Raw genomic sequence first — 20027 nt, 5'->3', positions numbered from 1 at the left:
AGGAGGAGTAAAGGAGGAGTAAAGGAGGCCTCTGGTTCTCCTCCTTGTAGAGCCGACAGGAAACTGATCAGTTCAGTTTCTCATATGTGATTTTTCTGCCTTTCAGTGTCGAACAGTAAACTGATGACATCATCATTAATTATAATTATAATGAATAATAATTATATGATTACTGTAATGAATTATAATGAATAATAATGAATTATAACATTTAACATCATTTCATAGATGAATGACTGAATGATGTTTATTATTCAAACACTGAGACAAACTTTTAAACTGTGTCTTGTTTTAAAAGTCACATCAGAATAATGACGTCATTGTTTTACATTTATATAAAATGTATTTCTACACTTTATTTATTTTTCTTTGTAGGAAAATAAAATAAGAACAAAAGAAAAAAAAAGCATCAGTCTTTTTATCTTCATGAACAACGACACCGTTTATAAAGTGTTTAAAAGAAAGAAAGAAAGAAAGAAAGAAAGAAAGAAAGAAAGAAAGAAAGGACGAGGAAAAAGAAAAAGAAAGAAAACAGGGAGGAAAAGATGAGTAAAGAAAGGAAGAAGAGGAAGAAAAATGAAAAAAGAAAGAAAATAGGACGAGGACGATGGGGAAAGAAAGGAAGAAAAAGGAAAAGAGAATAGGAGGAAGAAGTGAGAACAAGAGAGGAGGAAAGAAAGAAAAAGAAGGAAAGCAAGAAAGAATGAACAAGATGAAAGAGGAAGAAAGAAAGACAGAAAGAAAGGAGGAGAGTAAATGTTCATCTTCAGTGTTTTTAGTAGCTAAGTATTTGAGGAAGGAAGGAAGGAAAGGAGGGAGGAAATAAGGAAGGAAGGAAGGGAGGGAGGAAGGACGGATGGAAGGGAGTAAGAAGGAAGGAAAGAGGAAGAAGGAAGGAAAGGAGGAAGGGAAAAGGGGGATGGAGGAAGGAAAGGAGGAAAGAAAGAAAGAGACAAGGAGGGAGGAAGGAAGGATGGAAGGGAGTAAGAAGGAAGGGAGAGAGGAAGGAAGGATGGAAGGGAGTAAGAAGGAAGGGAGGGAGGAAGGAAGGATGGAAGGGAGTAAGAAGGATGGAAAGGGAGTAAGAAGGATGGAAAGGGGGATGGTGGAAGGAAAGAAAGAAAGAGAGAAGGAGGGAAGGAGGAAGGAAAGTATCCCATATGAACATCTGACTGTCCTTTAAATTTAACTCATAGCAAACGTTACAAACTGCAGTTTTTGTCCAACCTGAGATTTATTTTCATCTCCTTTCTTCTCTTCTCTCCTCTCCTCTCATCCTCTCCTCTCTCCTCTCCTCTCTTCCTTTCTTCTCTTCTCTTCTCCTTTTCTCCTCCTCTCTTCTCCTCCTCTCCCCCTCCTCTCTCCTTTCCTCTCCTCTCCTCTCTTCCTTTCTTCTCTTCTCTTCTCCTTCTCTCCTCTTCTCCTCTCTCCTCTCCTCTCCTCTCCTCCTCTCCTCTCCTCCTCTCCTTTCCTCCTCTCCTCTCCTCTCTTCCTTTCTTCTCTTCTCTTCTCCTTCTCTCCTCCTCTCCTCTCTCCTCTCCTCTCCTCCTCTCCCTCTCCTCTCTCCTCTCCTCTCCTATCCTCTCCCCCTCCTCTCTCCTTTCCTCTCCTCTCCTGTCCTCTCCTCTCCTCTCCTCTCCTCTCCTCCTCTCCTCCTCTCCTCCTCTCCTTTCCTCCTCTCCTCTCCTCTCTTCCTTTCTTCTCTTCTCTTCTCCTTCTCTCCTCCTCTCCTCTCCTCCTCTCCCCCTCCTCTCTCCTTTCCTCTCCTCTCTTCCTTTCTTCTCTTCTCTCCTCTCCTCTCATCCTCTCCTCTCTCCTCTCCTCTCTTCCTTTCTTCTCTTCTCTTCTCCTTCTCTCCTCCTCTCCTCTCCTCCTCTCCCCCTCCTCTCTCCTTTCCTCTCCTCTCCTCTCTTCCTTTCTTCTCTTCTCTTCTCCTTCTCTCCTCCTCTCCTCTCTCCTCTCCTCTCCTCTCCTCCTCTCCTCCTCTCCTCCTCTCCTTTCCTCCTCTCCTCTCTTCCTTTCTTCTCTTCTCTTCTCCTTCTCTCCTCCTCTCCTCTCTCCTCTCCTCTCCTCCTCTCTCCTCTCCTCTCCTCTCCTCTCCTCCTCTCTCCTCTCCTCTCCTCCTCTCTCCTCTCCTCTCCTCTCCTCTCCTCCTCTCTCCTCTCCTCTCCTCTCCTCTCCTCTCCTCTCCTCTCCTCTCCTCTCCTCTCCTCTCCTCTCCTCTCCTCTCCTCTCCTCTCTTCCTCTCCTCTCCTCTCCTCTCCTCTCCTCTCCTCTCCTCTCCTCTCCTCTCCTCTCCTCTCCTCCTATCCTCTCCTCTCCTCTCCTCTCCTCTCCTCTCCTCTCCTCTCCTCATCTCCTCTCCTCTCCTCTCCTCATCTCCTCTCCTCTCTCCTCTCCTCTCCTCTCCTCTCCTCTCCTCTCCCCTCTCCTCTCCTCTCCTCTCCTCTCCTCTCCTCTCTCCTCTCCTCCTCTCCTCTCCTCTCCTCCTCTCCTCTCCTCTCCTCTCCTCTCCTCCTCTCCTCTCCTCTCCTCTCCTCTCCTCCTCTCCTCTCCTCTCCTCTCTCCTCTCTCCTCTCCTCTCCTCTCCTCCTCTCCTCCTCTCCTCTCCTCTCCTCCTCTTCTCTCCTCCTCTCCTCCTCTCCTCTCCTCCTCTCATCTCCTCTCCTCCTCTCCTCTCCTCTCCTCCTCCTCCTCTCTTGGTCTTGATCTAATGTTTGTAAAATGCAGCAGCAGGATGTTTTTCATCTGATGGAACGACGCAGATATAAAAAAAGAAACTAAAAGCAAAAAAGTGTTTCAGAAATAAAACTAAATATAAGCTTCAGTGTTCCTATTAAACCAGCTGCTCACACTCACACACACACCTACACACACACACACACACACACACACACACACACACACACACACACACACACACACACACACACACACACACACACACTCACTCACTCACTGCAGCACTTAAGGAAGTATTCAGCGGTCTGGTCACTGATGTGTAATCGCTGCCTTTTAACTGCATTAATATTTCACCTGCCGTTTAATATTTCATCGGCTAATTGCCCCAAATGTCTGAATTAAATGCTGCGTTCTGATTGGACGGATGGACGAACAGCCGAAGAGCACGGCTGAAGCTGTTCACTGATTGGTTGACTGATGATGACGATCAATTCAATCCTTTATTAGGATTTATTTTTCTCTGTTTTGTGGAAATAAAATAAATATCTGCAGTCAGAGTCAAACCTCCTTAAGGCTGAGTCTAAACCTCCTTAAGTCAGAGTCAAAACCTACTTAAGGCTGAGTCAAACCTCCTTAAGTATGAGTCAAACCTCCTTAAGTATGAGTCAAACCTCCTTAAGTCTGAGTCAAACCTCCTTAAGTCTGAGTCAAAACCTACTTAAGTACGAGTCAAAACCTCCTTAAGTCAGAGTCTAAACCTCCTTAAGGCTGAGTCTAAACCTCCTTAAGTCAGAGTCAAAACCTACTTAAGGCTGAGTCAAACCTCCTTAAGTATGAGTCAAACCTCCTTAAATATGAGTCAAAACCTCCTTAAGTCTGAGTCAAAACCTCCTTAAGTCTGAGTCAAAACCTCCTTAAATATGAGTCAAAACCTCCTTAAGTCTGAGTCGAAACCTCCTTAAGTCTGAGTCAAAACCTCCTTAAGTATGATTCAAACCTCCTTAAGTCTGAGTCAAAACCTCCTTAAGTCTGAGTCAAAACCTCCTTAAGTCTGAGTCAAAACCTCCTTAAATATGAGTCAAAACCTCCTTAAATATGAGTCAAAACCTCCTTAAGTATGAGTCAAAACCTCCTTAAGTCTGAGTCAAAACCTCCTTAAGTCTGAGTCAAAACCTCCTTAAGTCTGAGTCAAAAACCTCCTTAAGTCTGAGTCAAAACCTCCTTAAATATGAGTCAAAACCTCCTTAAGTATGAGTCAAACCTCCTTAAGTATGAGTCAAAACCTCCTTAAGTCTGAGTCAAACCTCCTTAAGTCTGAGTAAAACCTCCTTAAGTCTGAGTCAAACCTCCTTAAGTCTGAGTCGATACCTCCTTAAGTCTGAGTCAAAACCTCCTTAAGTCCGAGTCGAAACCTCCTTAAGTCTGATTGAGGGTTTTTTTGTATCATAAACTTTTCATTTAAACAAATAACAAACAAACTTTATACATTTTTTGCATTTTTATTGAAAATTTAAAAAACTGAAATGTAACAGACGAGTTTCCTTTGTGTCTGACCAATCAGACTTCTTATTTTAGTGATGTCATCATGATGTCACAGCGTTCCCAGATGATAGTTTTTTAACTTTCGGTTTGATTTTCTTCTTCTTCTTCTGAGTTTGTCGTAGTCACGTTTGCTGTCCTGAGATGTGATGTCACGTAAGCTCGACCAATCACAATCAAGCAGCACTGAAAGAACCTGATGTTGGATTTAGCGTCTCTTCCTGAGGAAAAACCCAAATTTAGTTCCAGGACCAGAAGAACCAAGAACGTTCGGTTCCTGAAGAATCAAACTGAAAACTAAAGAGTCTTTATCCAGTTGGGAACCAGTTGGGAACCAGTTGGGAACCAGTTGGGAACCATTCATGAACCATTCATGAACCAGTCAGGAACCAGTCTTCCCAGTGAGGGTCAGCGGGGAAGGGGGCTCCGTGTGGGTGAGGAGGCGGGGCAGCAGGTGGGGGGCAGGGTGGTGGGCGTGGCCTCGGTACAGGTAGAGGTCCAGGCTGGGGGGGGCGGGGGGGAACAGGAAGGGCGACGGTAGAAACATCCTGCCGGCTTCAGCCAGAAACTCCAAACCAACAGCTGACTGACGTTTCCACTTCGTCCTGAAACACATCAAACACCAACGTGATTAATAACAGAGTCTCGTTAGCTTGTTAGCTCGTTATCTCGTTAGCCCCAAATAATCCAAAAATGCTATTATAGAGCTCCTAACTATATTATAGAGCTACTTACTATATTATAGAGCTCTTAACTATATTATAGAGCTCATAACTATATTATAAAGCTCATAACTAATATTATAGAGCTGCTAACTATATTATAGAGCTCTTAACTATATTATAGAGTATCCTAACTATATTATAGAGCTCCTAACTATATTATAGAGTATCCTAACTATATTATAGAGCTCCTAACTATATTATAGAGCTCTTAACTATATTATAGAGTATCCTAACTATATTATAGAGCTCCTAACTATATTATAGAGTATCCTAACTATATTATAGAGCTCCTAACTATATTGAAGAGTATCCTAACTATATTATAGAGCTCCTAACTATATTATAGAGTATCCTAACTATAATATAGAGCTTCTAACTATGTTATAGAGCATCCTAACTAATATTATAGAGCTCCTAACTCATATTATAGAGTATCCTAACTATATTATAGAGCTCCTAACTATATTATAGAGCTCCTAACTAATATTATAGAGCTCCTAATTATATTATAGAGCTCCTAACTATAGTATAGAGCTCCTTACTATAGTATAGAGTATCCTAACTATATTATAGAGCTCCTAACTAATATTATAGAGCTCCTAATTATATTATAGAGCTCCTAACTAATATTATAAAGCTCCTAACTATATTATAGAGCTCCTAACTATATTATAGAGCTCCTAATTATATTATAGAGCTCCTAATTATATTATAGAGCTTCTAACTATATTATAGAGATCCTAACTATATTATAGAGCTCCTAACTATATTATAGAGCGTCTAACTATATTATAAAGCTCCTAACTATATTATAGAGCGTCTAACTATATTATAGAGCCTCCTAACTATATTATAGAGCTCTTAACTATATAATAGAGCTCCGAACTATATTATAGAGCTCCTAACTATATTATAGAGCTCCTAACTATATTATACAGCTCCTAACTATATTATAGAGATCCTAACTAGTATTATAGAGCTCATAACTAATATTATAGAGTATCCTAACTATATTATAGAGCTCCTAACTATATTATAGAGTATCTTAACTATATTATAGAGCTCCTAACTATATTATAGAGTATCCTAACTATATTATAGAGCTCCTAACTATATTGAAGAGTATCCTAACTATATTATAGAGCTCCTAACTATATTATAGAGTATCCTAACTATATTATAGAGCTCCTAATTATATTATAGAGCATCCTAACTAATATTATAGAGCTCCTAACTAGTATTATAGAGCTCCTAACTATAGTATAGAGTATCCTAACTATATTATAGAGCTCCTAACTAATATTATAGAGCTCCTAACTATAGTATAGAGTATCCTAACTATATCATAGAGCTCCTAACTATATCATAGAGCATCCTAACTATATTATAGAGCTCCTAACTATATTATAGAGCTCCTAACTATAGTATAGAGTATCCTAACTATATTATAGAGCTCCTAACTAATATTATAGAGCTCCTAATTATATTATAGAGCTCCTAACTAATATTATAGAGCTCCTAACTAATATTATAGAGCTCCTAACTATAGTATAGAGTATCCTAACTATATCATAGAGCAGCCTAACTATATTATAGAGCTCCTAATTATATTATAGAGCTCCTAATTATATTATAGAGCTCTTAACTAATATTATAGAGCTTCTAACTATATTATAGAGCCTCCTAACTATATTATAGAGCTCCTAAATATATTATAGAGCTCCTAACTAATATTATAGAGCTCCTAACTATAATATAGAGTTCCTAACTAATATTATAGAGCTCCTAACTATATTATAGAGCTCCTAACTAATATTATAGAGCGTCTAACTATATTATAGAGCTCCTAACTAATATTATAGAGCTCCTAATTATATTATAGAGCTCTTAACTAATATTATAGAGCTTCTAACTATATTATAGAGCCTCCTAACTATATTATAGAGCTCCTAAATATATTATAGAGCTCCTAACTAATATTATAGAGCTCCTAACTATAATATAGAGTTCCTAACTAATATTATAGAGCTCCTAACTATATTATAGAGCTCCTAACTAATATTATAGAGCGTCTAACTATATTATAGAGCTCCTAACTAATATTATAGAGCTCCTAATTATATTATAGAGCTCCTAACTAATATTATAGAGCTCCTAACTAATATTATAGAGCTCCTAACTATAGTATAGAGCAGGGGTGTCCAAACTTTTTTCACTGAGGGCCATATACGGCAAAATATACGAGGGGCTGGGCCACTTACTAGAGGTGAGTTATATAGCCTCACATCTATTGTATTAAAGTAAGAAAAATCCTTTAAAAGTTGGTCAAATTTGCTATATTGTTGAATATATTTACAGAAAAAATCAGCCGTCATCACAGCTTTCCATAAATGGATTTTTATTGTTTTTTTCAGAAAAAGGGTTGGTAGCTAATTCTCAGAACAGCAGCCTCAGATTTCTTCTTAGACAGGATGGTGATCCCATTCACAGTACAGAGAAAGAACAATAAAGGGGAAAATGGGATGGGTACCAGGGTTTCCCACACAAAATGTGTTAGTTAAGGTGGTGGGGAGCAGTGAAACGGAGGGGGGGGGGTTATACATTTTTAGTTTTTGTTGACATTGTCAAAAATGTGATAATTCCACTTAGTTTATTACTGAGGTCGTACTAAGAGGTGGTGGTGTACTTAGGTGCATTATATTGAAAGGTGTTCCTAATATTTTGCCCTCCTCATGTATGTTGATGGAATGGACAAAATATTAAGAACACCTTTCAATATAATGCATCCTAATACACCACAGTCACTCAATAATGAACATAAAGCAGAATTTTCACCTTCTTGTTAAAAAATGTAGTATAAGCTTCATAAATGTAGAATTTATAGCAGAGCTGTATTGGATTAAATTAGATTGCACAGGTTAGGCCAGTGAGTCTATCTTATATAGTTAACTTATTCTCTTAACTTTATTTTATAGTAATTACAAGTTATATAGTATTATACAGTTAAGTAGTGATATTCAGCTTCAGTAGCATCACATTTTTGTTGAATCTGCCTCACTCTCTCTCTTCAGGACTGCTGAATGAGAAAACCTGAAACGTGTTGCTATAGTAACGTCACAGTTACCTGTCTGAGGATTAACGTTGTTAATGATGACATCACATGGCGCTGTTTGCATTAGTTTTTCTGAGCAGGTTCTGCCTCAGATGATGTAGATTTATGTTTTAACCAGCGGTCTGTGTTTGTTTCCTTTAACTTAATATCACTGTTAGTCTGTGTTATGCTAGCGGGAGGTACAGCGAGAGCTACAGGTGTGTTCAGGGTCGAAGTCAGACAGTCGGACATAGCGGTTCCGGCCAGTCGTCCTGCAGTAAACACCGCTGCAGACGTTGGTTGAACATTAATATACATCGCTGTAAATGTGTGCAGGAATATAAGTGTTGGATTTGCGGGAATCAATTAAATTGTGCGCAATACCTGCAATCCCACGCTGAAATTCAGGCCCTGATCATATATATATATTTATTTTTGTTTTTTATTTTTTATTTTTTTAAGACGTTAGTTAAGGCGGCAGGCGTGTGTTGCTAAGGCCGCCGCCTTAACTGTAAAGTGCTGTGGGAAACCCTGGGTACATTTCAAGCGTGTTATTTAAGTTATTATGCTTAATAACACACGGATACTGTGTAATATATTTTTAACTCACCTAAAACGGGAACGGCATTGCACTCAGTGGGAGCATTGATGCTGCGTTTTGGACTCAAGGATGTCTGGAAGGTCAGGAGTAAACTTGGTGGTTGAGATGCAAAGCAGTGCGGGCCATATTCTATTCTAATTATAAAATTTCCTGCGGGCCAATTAAAAATGGACTGCGGGCCGCAGTTGGCCCGCGGGCCGTAGTTTGGACACCCCTGGTATAGAGTATCCTAACTATATCATAGAGCAGCCTAACTATATTATAGAGCTCCTAATTATATTATAGAGCTCCTAATTATATTATAGAGCTCTTAACTAATATTATAGAGCTTCTAACTATATTATAGAGCCTCCTAACTATATTATAGAGCTCCTAAATATATTATAGAGCTCCTAACTAATATTATAGAGCTCCTAACTATAATATAGAGTTCCTAACTAATATTATAGAGCCTCCTAACTATATTATAGAGCTCCTAAATATATTATAGAGCTCCTAACTAATATTATAGAGCTCCTAACTATAATATAGAGTTCCTAACTAATATTATAGAGCTCCTAACTATATTATAGAGCTCCTAACTAATATTATAGAGCGTCTAACTATATTATAGAGCTCCTAACTAATATTATAGAGCTCCTAACTATATTATAGAGCGTCTAACTATATTATAGAGCTCCTAACTATATTATAGAGCTCCTAACTAATATTATAGAGCTCCTAACTATATTATAGAGCTCCTAACTAATATTATAGAGCTCCTAACTATATTGTAGAGCTCCTAACTATATCATAGAGTATCCTAACTATATTATAGAGTTCCTAACTATATTATAGAGCTCTTAACTAATATTATAGAGCTCCTAACTAATATTATAGAGCTCTTAACTAATATTATAGAGTATCCTAACTATATTATAGAGCTCCTAACTGTATTATAGAGCTCTTAACTAATATTATAGAGCTCCTTACTAATATTATAGAGCTCCTTACTAATATTATAGAGCTCTTAACTAATATTATAGAGCTCCTAACTATATTATAGAGCTCCTAACTAATATTATAGAGCTCCTAACTATATTATAGAGCTCCTAACTATATTATAGAGTATCTTAACTACATTATAGAGCTCCTAACTATATTATAGATCTTCTAACTATATTATAGAGCTCCTAACTGTATTATAGACTATCCTAACTATGCTATACAGCTCCTAACTAATATTATAGAGCTCCTTACTATATTATAGAGCTCATAACTATATTATAGAGCTACTAACTATATTATAGAGCTCCTAACTATATTATAGAGCTCCTAACTATATCATAGAGCTCATAACTGTATTATAGAGTATCTTAACTAATATTATAGAGCTCCTAACTATATTATAGAGCTTCTAACTATATTATAGAGCTCCTAACTATATCATAGAGCTCCTAACTATATTATAGTGTCTTAACTATATTATAGAGCTCCTAACTATATTATAGAGCTCCTAACTATATTTTAGAGTATCCTAACTATATTATAGAGCTCTTAACTATATCATAGAGCTCCTAACTAATATTATAGAGCTACTAACTGTATTATAGAGTATCCTAACTATATTATAGAGCTCATAACTATATCATAGAGCTCCTAACTATATTATAGAGCTCCTAACTATATTACAGAGCTCCTAACTATATTATAGAGCATCTTAAGTTATTTAAGTTATTATGCTTAATAACACACGGATACTGTGTAATATATTTTTAACTCACCTAAAACGGGAACGGCATTGCACTCAGTGGGAGCATTGATGCTGCGTTTTGGACTCAAGGATGTCTGGAAGGTCAGGAGTAAACTTGGTGGTTGAGATGCAAAGCAGTGCGGGCCATATTCTATTCTAATTATAAAATTTCCTGCGGGCCAATTAAAAATGGACTGCGGGCCGCAGTTGGCCCGCGGGCCGTAGTTTGGACACCCCTGGTATAGAGTATCCTAACTATATCATAGAGCAGCCTAACTATATTATAGAGCTCCTAATTATATTATAGAGCTCCTAATTATATTATAGAGCTCTTAACTAATATTATAGAGCTTCTAACTATATTATAGAGCCTCCTAACTATATTATAGAGCTCCTAAATATATTATAGAGCTCCTAACTAATATTATAGAGCTCCTAACTATAATATAGAGTTCCTAACTAATATTATAGAGCCTCCTAACTATATTATAGAGCTCCTAAATATATTATAGAGCTCCTAACTAATATTATAGAGCTCCTAACTATAATATAGAGTTCCTAACTAATATTATAGAGCTCCTAACTATATTATAGAGCTCCTAACTAATATTATAGAGCGTCTAACTATATTATAGAGCTCCTAACTAATATTATAGAGCTCCTAACTATATTATAGAGCGTCTAACTATATTATAGAGCTCCTAACTATATTATAGAGCTCCTAACTAATATTATAGAGCTCCTAACTATATTATAGAGCTCCTAACTAATATTATAGAGCTCCTAACTATATTGTAGAGCTCCTAACTATATCATAGAGTATCCTAACTATATTATAGAGTTCCTAACTATATTATAGAGCTCTTAACTAATATTATAGAGCTCCTAACTAATATTATAGAGCTCTTAACTAATATTATAGAGTATCCTAACTATATTATAGAGCTCCTAACTGTATTATAGAGCTCTTAACTAATATTATAGAGCTCCTTACTAATATTATAGAGCTCCTTACTAATATTATAGAGCTCTTAACTAATATTATAGAGCTCCTAACTATATTATAGAGCTCCTAACTAATATTATAGAGCTCCTAACTATATTATAGAGCTCCTAACTATATTATAGAGTATCTTAACTACATTATAGAGCTCCTAACTATATTATAGATCTTCTAACTATATTATAGAGCTCCTAACTGTATTATAGACTATCCTAACTATGCTATACAGCTCCTAACTAATATTATAGAGCTCCTTACTATATTATAGAGCTCATAACTATATTATAGAGCTACTAACTATATTATAGAGCTCCTAACTATATTATAGAGCTCCTAACTATATCATAGAGCTCATAACTGTATTATAGAGTATCTTAACTAATATTATAGAGCTCCTAACTATATTATAGAGCTTCTAACTATATTATAGAGCTCCTAACTATATCATAGAGCTCCTAACTATATTATAGTGTCTTAACTATATTATAGAGCTCCTAACTATATTATAGAGCTCCTAACTATATTTTAGAGTATCCTAACTATATTATAGAGCTCTTAACTATATCATAGAGCTCCTAACTAATATTATAGAGCTACTAACTGTATTATAGAGTATCCTAACTATATTATAGAGCTCATAACTATATCATAGAGCTCCTAACTATATTATAGAGCTCCTAACTATATTACAGAGCTCCTAACTATATTATAGAGCATCTTAAGTTATTTAAGTTATTATGCTTAATAACACACGGATACTGTGTAATATATTTTTAACTCACCTAAAACGGGAACGGCATTGCACTCAGTGGGAGCATTGATGCTGCGTTTTGGACTCAAGGATGTCTGGAAGGTCAGGAGTAAACTTGGTGGTTGAGATGCAAAGCAGTGCGGGCCATATTCTATTCTAATTATAAAATTTCCTGCGGGCCAATTAAAAATGGACTGCGGGCCGCAGTTGGCCCGCGGGCCGTAGTTTGGACACCCCTGGTATAGAGTATCCTAACTATATCATAGAGCAGCCTAACTATATTATAGAGCTCCTAATTATATTATAGAGCTCCTAATTATATTATAGAGCTCTTAACTAATATTATAGAGCTTCTAACTATATTATAGAGCCTCCTAACTATATTATAGAGCTCCTAAATATATTATAGAGCTCCTAACTAATATTATAGAGCTCCTAACTATAATATAGAGTTCCTAACTAATATTATAGAGCCTCCTAACTATATTATAGAGCTCCTAAATATATTATAGAGCTCCTAACTAATATTATAGAGCTTCTAACTATATTATAGAGCCTCCTAACTAATATTATAGAGCCTCCTAACTATATTATAGAGCTCCTAAATATATTATAGAGCTCTTAACTAATATTATAGAGCTTCTAACTATATTATAGAGCCTCCTAACTATATTATAGAGCTTCTAACTATATTATAGAGCCTCCTAACTATATTATAGAGCTCCTAAATATATTATAGAGCTCCTAACTAATATTATAGAGCTCCTAACTATAATATAGAGTTCCTAACTAATATTATAGAGCCTCCTAACTATATTATAGAGCTCCTAAATATATTATAGAGCTCCTAACTAATATTATAGAGCTCCTAACTATAATATAGAGTTCCTAACTAATATTATAGAGCTCCTAACTATATTATAGAGCTCCTAACTAATATTATAGAGCGTCTAACTATATTATAGAGCTCCTAACTAATATTATAGAGCTCCTAACTATATTATAGAGCGTCTAACTATATTATAGAGCTCCTAACTATATTATAGAGCTCCTAACTAATATTATAGAGCTCCTAACTATATTATAGAGCTCCTAACTAATATTATAGAGCTCCTAACTATATTGTAGAGCTCCTAACTATATCATAGAGTATCCTAACTATATTATAGAGTTCCTAACTATATTATAGAGCTCTTAACTAATATTATAGAGCTCCTAACTAATATTATAGAGCTCTTAACTAATATTATAGAGTATCCTAACTATATTATAGAGCTCCTAACTGTATTATAGAGCTCTTAACTAATATTATAGAGCTCCTTACTAATATTATAGAGCTCCTTACTAATATTATAGAGCTCTTAACTAATATTATAGAGCTCCTAACTATATTATAGAGCTCCTAACTAATATTATAGAGCTCCTAACTATATTATAGAGCTCCTAACTATATTATAGAGTATCTTAACTACATTATAGAGCTCCTAACTATATTATAGATCTTCTAACTATATTATAGAGCTCCTAACTGTATTATAGACTATCCTAACTATGCTATACAGCTCCTAACTAATATTATAGAGCTCCTTACTATATTATAGAGCTCATAACTATATTATAGAGCTACTAACTATATTATAGAGCTCCTAACTATATTATAGAGCTCCTAACTATATCATAGAGCTCATAACTGTATTATAGAGTATCTTAACTAATATTATAGAGCTCCTAACTATATTATAGAGCTTCTAACTATATTATAGAGCTCCTAACTATATCATAGAGCTCCTAACTATATTATAGTGTCTTAACTATATTATAGAGCTCCTAACTATATTATAGAGCTCCTAACTATATTTTAGAGTATCCTAACTATATTATAGAGCTCTTAACTATATCATAGAGCTCCTAACTAATATTATAGAGCTACTAACTGTATTATAGAGTATCCTAACTATATTATAGAGCTCATAACTATATCATAGAGCTCCTAACTATATTATAGAGCTCCTAACTATATTACAGAGCTCCTAACTATATTATAGAGCATCTTAAGTTATTTAAGTTATTATGCTTAATAACACACGGATACTGTGTAATATATTTTTAACTCACCTAAAACGGGAACGGCATTGCACTCAGTGGGAGCATTGATGCTGCGTTTTGGACTCAAGGATGTCTGGAAGGTCAGGAGTAAACTTGGTGGTTGAGATGCAAAGCAGTGCGGGCCATATTCTATTCTAATTATAAAATTTCCTGCGGGCCAATTAAAAATGGACTGCGGGCCGCAGTTGGCCCGCGGGCCGTAGTTTGGACACCCCTGGTATAGAGTATCCTAACTATATCATAGAGCAGCCTAACTATATTATAGAGCTCCTAATTATATTATAGAGCTCCTAATTATATTATAGAGCTCTTAACTAATATTATAGAGCTTCTAACTATATTATAGAGCCTCCTAACTATATTATAGAGCTCCTAAATATATTATAGAGCTCCTAACTAATATTATAGAGCTCCTAACTATAATATAGAGTTCCTAACTAATATTATAGAGCCTCCTAACTATATTATAGAGCTCCTAAATATATTATAGAGCTCCTAACTAATATTATAGAGCTCCTAACTATAATATAGAGTTCCTAACTAATATTATAGAGCTCCTAACTATATTATAGAGCTCCTAACTAATATTATAGAGCGTCTAACTATATTATAGAGCTCCTAACTAATATTATAGAGCTCCTAACTATATTATAGAGCGTCTAACTATATTATAGAGCTCCTAACTATATTATAGAGCTCCTAACTAATATTATAGAGCTCCTAACTATATTATAGAGCTCCTAACTAATATTATAGAGCTCCTAACTATATTGTAGAGCTCCTAACTATATCATAGAGTATCCTAACTATATTATAGAGTTCCTAACTATATTATAGAGCTCTTAACTAATATTATAGAGCTCCTAACTAATATTATAGAGCTCTTAACTAATATTATAGAGTATCCTAACTATATTATAGAGCTCCTAACTGTATTATAGAGCTCTTAACTAATATTATAGAGCTCCTTACTAATATTATAGAGCTCCTTACTAATATTATAGAGCTCTTAACTAATATTATAGAGCTCCTAACTATATTATAGAGCTCCTAACTAATATTATAGAGCTCCTAACTATATTATAGAGCTCCTAACTATATTATAGAGTATCTTAACTACATTATAGAGCTCCTAACTATATTATAGATCTTCTAACTATATTATAGAGCTCCTAACTGTATTATAGACTATCCTAACTATGCTATACAGCTCCTAACTAATATTATAGAGCTCCTTACTATATTATAGAGCTCATAACTATATTATAGAGCTACTAACTATATTATAGAGCTCCTAACTATATTATAGAGCTCCTAACTATATCATAGAGCTCATAACTGTATTATAGAGTATCTTAACTAATATTATAGAGCTCCTAACTATATTATAGAGCTTCTAACTATATTATAGAGCTCCTAACTATATCATAGAGCTCCTAACTATATTATAGTGTCTTAACTATATTATAGAGCTCCTAACTATATTATAGAGCTCCTAACTATATTTTAGAGTATCCTAACTATATTATAGAGCTCTTAACTATATCATAGAGCTCCTAACTAATATTATAGAGCTACTAACTGTATTATAGAGTATCCTAACTATATTATAGAGCTCATAACTATATCATAGAGCTCCTAACTATATTATAGAGCTCCTAACTATATTACAGAGCTCCTAACTATATTATAGAGCATCTAACTATATTATAGAGCTCCTAACTATATTATAGAGCTCTTAACTATATTATAGAGCTCCTAACTAATATTATAGAGCTCCTAACTATATTATAGAGCTGCTAACTATATTATAGAGCTCATAACTAATATTATAGAGCTCCTAACTAATATTATAGAGCTCCTAACTATATTATAGAGCTCCTAACTAATATTATAGAGCTCATAACTAATATTATAGAGCTCTTAACTATATCATAGAGCTCCTAACTAATATTATAGAGCTCATAACTATATTATAGAGCTCCTAACTAATATTATAGAGCTCCTAACTAATATTATAGAGCTCTTAACTAATATTATAGAGCTCTTAACTGTATTATAGAGTATCCTAACTATATTATAGAGCTCCTAACTAATATTATAGAGCTCCTAACTAATATTATAGAGCTTCTAACTATATTATAGAGCTCTTAACTAATATTATAGAGCTCTTAACTAATATTATAGAGCTCTTAACTGTATTATAGAGTATCCTAACTATATTATAGAGCTCCTAACTAATATTATAGAGCTCCTAACTAATCTTATAGAGCTCCTAACTCTACAGAGCAGAGAATATTTAGTTTAATTTTTAACCAAACAAATAAAATCCAAACACAAAAAAACAGATTAAAAGTATTAATGATGCATTTAGGCCTTTCAGCCAATCACAGCGCAGGATTCTCTGCGGTCATGAAACGATAAAAATAAATCAATAAATAAATGAATCAGTGCTCTCTGCCCCCCCCCCTCCTCCCTCTTCTGTACGATTCTGCACTAAAAGCTCCAGATTTGTTTCTGCATCTATTATTGATCATTAATTACAGAACAAACTGATGAATTATTGATCAGCGTTTATTATTAATCAGGAAATGTCTCACATGTGTCTGCAGTCAACAAAACAGAGAAGCAGGAAATGCTTCATATTTACTATTTATAGTAAAGTGAAATGTAAGAGAACAAGTTTTATTCTTCTGTATCAGAACTTAAATATTTTGGTCCTAGTTTCTATTTTTGTGTTTCATCCTTTATCAAAAGCTCCAGAGCTGTGTGTGTGTATGTGTGTGTGTGTGTGTGTGTGTGTGTTTCTGTGTGTGTGTGTGTGTGTGTGTGTGTGTATGTGTGTGTGTGTCAGTGTGTGTGTGTCAGTGTGTGTGTGTGTATTAATGTGTGTGTGTATTAATGTGTGTGTATGTTAGTGTGTGTGTGTGTGTGTGTGTGTGTATGTTAGTGTGTGTGTGTGTATTAATGTGTGTGTGTATTAATGTGTGTGTATGTTAGTGTGTGTGTGTGTGTGTGTGTGTGTGTGTGTGTGTGTGTGTGTGTGTGTGTGTGTGTGTATGTTAGTGTGTGTGTATTAATGTGTGTGTATTAATGTGTGTGTTAGTGTGTGTGTGTATTAATGTGTGTGTATGTTAGTGTGTGTGTGTATGTCAGTGTGTGTAAGTTAGTGTGTGTGTGTGTGTGTGTGTGTATGTTAGTGTGTGTGTATGTTAGTGTGTGTATGTTAGTGTGTGTGTGTGTGTGTGTGTGTGTTAGTGTGTGTATTAATGTGTGTGTGTTGTCTACCTGCGGTTCTGGTACCAGGTCTTCACCTGTGTGTCGCTGAGCTGCAGGGAGGCAGCCAGCTCCATCCGGTCCTGAACACTCAGGTACTTCTGCGTGTTGAAGCTTCTCTCGAGTCTCGACAGCTGCTGGTCGCTGAACGCCGTCCGAGCTTTACGGGGCTTCTTCAGACGTCCTGCGGCCCGGTCCGCGGCTCCGGCCGGGTCTGAGGGACGGGGACACGTCACATGACACCAGGATGATTTATTATGGTTCCACTTTACAACCAGACTCCTCTTATAAAGGCTTCATGATGGTTTATAATCATTAATAAGCTTTTATTATTATAACTGATGTTTATCTGTATCCTCAGCTTCGTTTTTATTTATGAGTTACTAACTATTTATTTTAACCCTCCTGTCGTCAAGGAAGGACAGGAGTAAGGAAGGAAGGAAGGAAGGAAGGAAGGAAGTGAAGAAGGAAGGAAGGAAAGAAGGAAGGAAGGAAAGAAGGAAGGAAGGTAGGAAGGAAAGGAGGAAGTGAATAAGATGGAAGGGAGGAAAGAAGGAATGAGGAAGGAAGGAAGGAAGGATGGAAGGAAAGGAGTAAGGAGAGAGGGAGGACGGAAGTGAAGAAGGAAGTATGGAAGGAGGAGGGAGCAAAAAAAAGGGAAGGAAGGGAAGAACAAAGGAGTGAGTGATGTAGTATGCAGTATTAATTATTCTTTATATTTATATCTGTCAGTAAATTGAGGTCAAAGGTCAAACTGCTCATTAATATTTAATGAATAATTAATTTGAAGCTTCTTTGAATTAAAACGTCGTTAAAACAAATAAAAAGAATCTGATTAATTATTAATATTTAACTCTGATTAAAAAACATCAAAGGAAGCAAAACATTAATTTATTCAGATATAAATAAATATTGTTGCTATAAAATATATAAAATACATTTAATTTAATATCTGACATAAAGCAGATTATTAACGTTATAATAACTATAATATAAATCTTTATTAATAGTTAATCATCTTCAGACTTTTGATTGATTTTAATATTTAAATTAAAGACGCTGAACACAATATTTATATTATTATTAATTTAGAAGAAACTTTATTTATTTATTATTTATTTATTTATTGTCACAGAACAGAAAACATGATTTTCAAATCTAATAAATATTATTTATCACATAAATCCTAAAACACACAGAGACTGATTTATATTTATTATAGAATATCATTTAAAATGTGAATTAATTCATCATCATTATTATTATTATTATTATTATTATTATTATTATTATTATTATTATTATTATTATTATTATTATTATGAGACGTTTTTTATTCAGTTCTCACTTTAATTTATTTTAATTTATTCTGTTATTCTTATATTAAATTAAATGTCTCTTTAAAACCACATAAAACATTTAAATTATATTTAGTTGAAGTTTTAACGCTGAAATTATTATAAAATATATTTTATTTTAAACTAAAACAGATTCTAGCATCAAACCTTTACAACATGAAATATTAATATATAATAGAGTGTTTTACTATAGTGTGTAATAATAATAATAATAATAATGATAATAATAATAATAATAATAATAATAATAATAATAATAATAATAATAATAATAATAATAATAATAATAATGATGGTTCAGAAGTGTTAGACAGTTAATGAACTCTGAGAGAAACATTTTATATTAATAATAAAACTAAACAAAGTAAAACATTAAAGCTGTTAAAATAAAAACATTTAAATCTTTAGAATAAAAAACAACAATGATCATTTATTTATTTTATATTTTATTTTATAGAACCTGATAACTCAATAAAACATGTTATAATGTTATTATAATATTGGGAATTTATTACATTATTAGGTTCTGCATGAATAAGATTAACCCAATAATATAATAATGTATGACGTCATCGGTACATTATTGGGTTATGAGGGTTTTTATTCATTATCAGGTTCTGCAGGCTCGCTTTAGGGAACTTTAGCATCTTTAAAAGGTATAAAAGCTGTTTTTACCTCTGGACTCGCTGTCAGAAGAAGAGCTGCTGTGAGGAGCCGAGAAGTCCAGTTCACACTGACCCGGGTCAGAGCAGACCTGTCCCGGGTCAGAGTAGGTCTGTCCCGGGTCAGAGTAGAGCTGTCCCGGGTCAGAGTAGGGCTGTCCCGGGTCAGAGTAGACTTGTCCCGGGACAGAGTAGAGCTGTCCCGGGTCAGAGCAGAGCTGTCCCGGGTCAGAGTAGACTTGTCCCGGGTCAGAGCAGACCTGTCCCGGGTCAGAATAGGGCCGGCAGTCCGCTAAGATGTCCCGGATCAGGAAGCTGGCGGACCGGTGCTGCAGCGGACCGGGCAGCAGCGCAGACTCTAGCCGAGGAACAGGCTCTCTGCGCGGGGAGGGAGGCGCCGAGCAGCCGCTGGTGCTGCTGGTGCTTCTGGTGGTGCTGGTGGTGCTGGTGCTGGACGGGCTGAGCTCCGGAGCTTCTGCCCGGGACAGGAGCGCTGCGGGC

General features: G+C 35.3%; 2 protein-coding genes across 2 annotated transcripts in view; one reads left to right on the top strand and one right to left on the bottom strand.

Moving 5' to 3' along the window:
• The window catches only part of LOC133979436 (uncharacterized), a 1726912-nt gene that overhangs the window by 539146 nt on the left and 1167739 nt on the right, over positions 1–20027 (top strand). The window lies entirely within an intron of this gene.
• Positions 4604–20027, bottom strand: part of LOC133978752 (barH-like 1 homeobox protein) — a 15486-nt gene continuing 62 nt past the window's right edge. The window contains exons 1-4 of the mRNA XM_062417065.1: positions 19983–20027; positions 19540–19934; positions 17519–17720; positions 4604–4826 (exon numbers count right to left, since the gene is read on the bottom strand). The exon at positions 19983–20027 is cut by the window's right edge and continues 62 nt beyond it. Coding sequence (XP_062273049.1) covers positions 4604–4826; positions 17519–17720; positions 19540–19934; positions 19983–20027 — 865 coding nt within the window. The remainder of the gene's footprint in view (positions 4827–17518; positions 17721–19539; positions 19935–19982) is intronic.

Source organism: Scomber scombrus, chromosome 4 (genome assembly GCF_963691925.1).
Source record: "Scomber scombrus chromosome 4, fScoSco1.1, whole genome shotgun sequence".
Taxonomy (NCBI): domain Eukaryota; kingdom Metazoa; phylum Chordata; class Actinopteri; order Scombriformes; family Scombridae; genus Scomber; species Scomber scombrus.
Note: the sequence above shows the minus strand (reverse complement) of the source record. Positions and strands in the feature narration are given on the sequence as shown.